Consider the following 5699-nt stretch of genomic DNA (forward strand, 5'->3'; position numbering starts at 1 on the left):
TTAATGACATATCATGTACGTAAAATGAGATTAGAGTCTGTAATCAGAGCGAGCGTGAGTTTACATCGGAGGAAAAGAAGAATATTTTGGTGCAACTATGACATAATATCAAAAATTGATCTCCCGTTTTATTTTGAACGGGAGCTCGAATCTATCTCCGATTATGAAACGTAACATTATAAATTTTAATGAGAGACAAATTCTCAAAACAAACTCGTGCCACTTTCGAGATAATCTCCATTCACTGTTGCGCAAAACTTTTTGCTCGGTGCAACTTGACCTCAATTTTTGCACTTCCCAATGATATATGACGTTTCATTGAAACTATCGGATATTCATCGAGTAAGGTGATTTGCCTGTTGAATATATGGTCGTTAAAAAAAATTATACTTCCATGAATAAATATAATTTATGAAATGCAACACGATAAGTGTGAGAAGAGCACGATGGTGAAAGTATTGCATGTCAACCGCGTGCGAAACCATTAATTATGCTCATGATCGTACGTCAAAGGCAGTCTAGGAGACGATAAATTCTTGCGTTTCGCACAATATACAATGGTAAAAACATTTTTTATTTAATAAAAAAGGCGAGGAGACAAGATTAAATGTACAAGAAGTCGCGTGCAACGATGTAAATATAACTTATATATCAAAGTAACGTATATCTATATATATATATATGTATATAACTTAACTCTTTGACTGATTCATGTTACGACACATGTTACTCTATAATTATATTGATTAGCTGCTTCAACAGACTCAATACTGGCGGGAGGACGATTGCTTCCGATTTGTCCGTCGCTGGCTTTTTCCGGGCAGTCCTCGGGCGTACGGTTTGCGTGCGTTTGTTGACAGATAGAAGATGCCGCGTGCTCTGTCAAATATTTTCGCGTCATGTCGATGTGAATATTTTATTATGTTATTTTTTTTATTATGTTATTCTTTTATTATGTAATTTTTTTTATTATGTTATTTTTTTGTTATGTTATTTTTTCAAATAATGTCTTTTTTTTGGTTGACACGCGTGTATTTTTAGGAATATCGGATATTAATCCGTCGCAGAGCAACATGATGCAATCTTGTGACGTAAGTAGGGATTTATACTACTTACGTATGAGGGGTATCCTCCCCCATCAGGATGTGGTCCTCTCTCTTGGGATTGCACCAGCCGATCAGGTAAGAGAACAGGTTCGCGCACGGCGCCGCCCAAAATCCCTTTTTCGTCGTGATCGATTCTATGTAATACGGCGTCACCTTTGTGTGATCGCACGAGAGAGTTTCTGCGAGAATAAAGACAGGTGTATTCATATCATTGACATTTTACGCATGCACAGAAAGAGAGAGAGAGAGAGAGAGAAATCCGAATTATTCTTTCTCGATTATATGTATTATTATTTCAATTTAAAGAAAGGACGAAATCTCTTTAATTTTCTTCTGGTTCCTGTCGCGATGATCCTTTTTTTGCTTGTTTACTTACGGAGTATAGAAGAAGTGGCGCATCCGGGTTGACTCGAGCCACCGTTTACGTAAAAGTCCGCGTGGCCGGTGGGCCCCCATTGGCCCAGGATGCCCGCGGCTGTATGGATCACGTCCACAAAATGGGCATCCGTTTCGTCTAAATCCATCGATCGGTTGCCGTTCATGTAGAAAAATATCGTCGGATCGAGGCCTGCAAAAAACAGAAAGCAAGTGAATCGTGAATGTCGATGCTGTACATGACATTTACTTGTACATGACATGTACTTGGACATTTACTCTCAAGACGTAATATCGTTAATAAATAGACATGAAACTATGATTAAAAGATGTACGCATTTTTATATCTATTTTTCTATTAACTTCGTTCGTTACATTATTTTGCAAAAAATAATTTTGGATTAAAGTTACAATTTTAACCCTTTCACTCCCGTAGGGACATATATGTCCCGGTGATATAATTAAATAAATTTTGTTTGTCTTGTACTTGTTGAACCTTCTTTCTCAGTATCTAACCCATGGAATTATAAATTTTCAAAAATGCAAAATCAGGAGTGAAAGGGTTAAGATAATTAGAAATAATTAATACATTTAATACATAATTAATTTAATACATTAGGAAAACAATTCTCCCTCTCACGTTAGAGGGAAAAATCACGTATTACGTCCAGAGGATTTAAACAGAGGATTACGGGACAGCGATCGGCTGCATACGAGCAATTACCCGTAATTCTCCCGAGCTTGTCATTGGGCAAATAATTTGCGATGAGTCCAGCGATATGCGCGCCCACGCTGTACCCGAGCACGTGTATGTTTTCCGCCCTCGTCCCGCGCGGATGGTCCCTCAGGTACTTCACCAGCTGAGCGATGCATTGGGAGCAGAAATCCGGACCCCATGAGATCTGCGAGAGACAGGGCTCGCGTACCAACAAACCGTAATCCACGATTATAATATTGTAATCGCCTCGCGTGAAATACGCTGAAATCGAATCGTGATGGTATTTTTCGCTAGTTTGATTCAACGCTTATTTTCACTGTGCTTTCCTCTGTAGCGTCTCTTATAGATTTATTTATGTATTTTTGCGGTTTTTCAACGATGATTAAATTTTATATATAAAAACAAATTTGGGATTTTTTAATCTACTTTTGAAAATTAAAATCTTTCTTTTAGTGTCTTATACTTTTTTTTATGTCATATATATTATTTCATTAATTATATATAAAAAATGTTTTCTTCATGTTATAAATTATTTTTGTTGCAAGAATATGAGAGCAGGCTACAATTTAAACGTACAGAATTTTAGGAGGGAAATGGCTAATCTCACCATCTCGTAAATCTGTGCTGGGCGCTAAATTTCGTCCACCGCCGAAGCCGTGAATAATGATCTTCGTCGGATGGATCTTATTGAACGTGGAATTTCGGAGGGAATTAAAATCTCGAACGTCTAGGAGCACCGGATTTTGTTGCGTTTCCCTGAAAATTGCGACAAATATGAGATACGTATGCATATGTATCATGTAAATGCAACTTTTCGCCGATGCAACTCACATCCGCTACGTAAATATAGACGATAGTGAGAGCATTGGACGATACTATAGACGCCGGAGAAAGGTGAGCCTGGAAAGGAGGTTACTTTCCATAGAGAATGAAATGATCGTGATCTTGAAACTGAGAGTAACGTTGACTATTTCCTCATCGCAAGTGTTTGCTTTTCTAAACACTTGAAAACTTGGAACGTGTCAATATACTTGAGCACAAGATATATCTTAATTTTAAGATCAACACCCGATTTATATTTCAATCATAATTTTTATTAAATGCGTTTTATTAAAGTTATGCAACGGAACGATTTAATGTTGAAAGAACAGAAAGCTACCTGGTGTACAGATAGAACTCTATCTGCGGATGCGGACAGATGTAAGGTGGTTTTGCACAGGACGTGCTGTTGAAGAGATCTTTGATAGTCTTATCTTGAGCCATCGCATTGTCTGGAAAAATAATCGGAGATCGATCGATTTAATCTTCTTTCTCTTTCGTTTTTCAATATACGAATGACACTTACGTTTAATTCATCGTCAGTTAGTCGTTCAATCGTATCACGATTACGTGTCTCGTGCATTAGAAATTATTGGACCGTTATGCGAAACTGGGTGAAGGTCGGTGATCTTGTTAGTTTATCGCCGATATACTATAAATAAATTTCAACGGAAGAAATCGAAGATGTTGCACTCGCGCTTTTCCTTGTCTTTTCATCAATTTTTAATCAAGCAATTTTTTTAACATGGAGATACTTTTTTATTGTGAAATAATTAATCGTGAGCTTCAGATTTGTATTGCATTTTTTTACGATACACGTGACAGATAATTCGAGAGAGAGAAACAGAGAGTTGTTTTATTCATATTATTCTTGTTAGTGAAGGAAAACTCACTTACAGTAAAAGTCAAGATCATGAAAGTAAAAGTTATCGCGACCGCTACAATTTCAGCCTCGAAGAAAGTTATATTAAAATGGAATTCCTTTCCAGTTTAATTATGATTTTTAAATATTATTGTGTAAGATGCCTTTCACAATATAAAGTATGTATTACAAATCAAAGTATTACAAAATCGTCTCTATAAATATATATTTATGTAAAACATGTTAAGAATTTAATAAATAATCGATAAAAATTAATACTAAATCACGGATGCTTTTCTGAACCAAAATTTAATTTAAATGGAAGAGAATTGGAATTAAAAGGATTATAAAAAAGTAATCAAGTGTGTAAGAAATAAAAAGACCGCAGAGCTCAAATAAAGAAGCAATTAAGACTAAGTGCACATTGATGTAAACTGCAACTTGGACAATATTCGAAACAAAGCCCTTTTTCACGGTAAAAACAGAAAACCTTTTACCTTTAACTCAAACAGACAGACCAAATGCTTTATTACGTCCACAAAAGGAGCACTTTTATCTTCTGACTTACCACGTACGTTTACGTAGAAGTGGCTTTGTAGAAATATACGGATAAAAGCAACGGAAGAGGAGCAAGAGGGAAGATCCTATCCGAGGATGCCTAGATCATCCCTTAGGTAGCACCCGTCAAACCCGCGCAGCGCGCACCCAAGTTCGAGATTCGAGAAACGGGACGTACTTTACAAAGGTGAACGAATCGAGAGTGTGACGTTACTTCGAGTTACTCCGGTTACTTACGGTGCTGCAGCAGGACACAATAGAGCACGAGGAGAGCGTGGTATCTCACGACACTGACCGCCATCTCCCGCGGTGGTCCCGTGATTTGTGATATAACATCCAGGCACGAAAAATCACCGTACGGACGCGAATCCCGTCGCCGTGCGTACACGATTGCAAAATGCAAAGTCATCAAGGGGGATATATATCGGCTGCGAGCGCGGGGGAATTTAGAAAGTGACGAGGAGTACAACTCGCGCTACGGGGCGACGCTTTTACGGCTATTTCTTACCGGCTTCTCTCTTCTCTCCCGCTTCGCATCCCGATGCATAGCGCACGCACGTACGCACGCACGACATATGCGTGCGACAGGCCGCGCCGATCGAGCTCGCACGCGAGTGCGAGACGCACGTGGATACACGCATGTTCCTTTCATCGCGAGATATAGATCGATCTTAGCCTTTTATAGTGACAAAACGACTTGTCATTGCTTTACGTACGTCATTCACGGATGCATTTCTGAACCAAGTAAAATTTAATTTAATTTATATTTATATTTTTAGATTATAATTATATTATTTTTATTATATATATATTTAATATATATTTTATTATATATAGTTATTATATATATTTAATATATATTTTATTATATGTATATTTATTATATATATTTAATATATATTTTATTGTATATATTATTTATTTTATATTATATTTTAATTTATATTTTTATTTATATTTATTTTAATTTTTATATCTCGTAAATAATTAAAGAAATGTAACCATTTAATCATTTTTCACCTGTCAATTTTCCTGGTAATTTAATTAAACCTTGATTTTTTTAATTCTCAATTCTAAAAGTTAAATTAAGTTTTAATCTTTAAGAAATCTTCAATCGCACACATTTATGAATAAATAAAATAGTTATATATCTGTACATTATTATTTTTCAATTATATAAAATAATAATGTATAAATATATAATTTTTTCATTCATTTGCTCGGACAAACTGTGAGTTGTCATCCCATTATATTTTATTGT

The 5699-nt window shown here is 36.0% G+C and overlaps 1 protein-coding gene across 2 annotated transcripts; it reads right to left on the reverse strand.

Moving 5' to 3' along the window:
• Window positions 1-385: 385 nt before the first annotated feature.
• On the reverse strand, window positions 386-4862 carry LOC105251401 (pancreatic lipase-related protein 2). 2 transcript variants are annotated; one of them, XM_011258206.2, is made up of 7 exons: window positions 4676-4862; window positions 3359-3470; window positions 2807-2955; window positions 2206-2460; window positions 1483-1674; window positions 1117-1285; window positions 386-879 (listed from the first exon to the last, which is right to left on the reverse strand). In XM_011258206.2, exons 1-7 carry the CDS (start codon window positions 4845-4847, stop codon window positions 765-767), a joined length of 1164 nt encoding a protein of 387 aa, XP_011256508.1. In that variant the 5' UTR covers window positions 4848-4862; the 3' UTR covers window positions 386-764. The 2 variants fall into 2 exon arrangements, with proteins under 2 accessions (XP_011256508.1, XP_025271157.1); XM_025415372.1 differs by lacking the exon at window positions 4676-4862 and adding an exon at window positions 3545-3741 and having other exon boundaries at window positions 387-879.
• Between the last annotated feature and the right edge of the window lie 837 nt (window positions 4863-5699).

Source organism: Camponotus floridanus, unplaced genomic scaffold (genome assembly GCF_003227725.1).
Source record: "Camponotus floridanus strain SB8 unplaced genomic scaffold, Cflo_v7.5 scaffold1, whole genome shotgun sequence".
Taxonomy (NCBI): Eukaryota; Metazoa; Arthropoda; class Insecta; order Hymenoptera; family Formicidae; genus Camponotus; species Camponotus floridanus.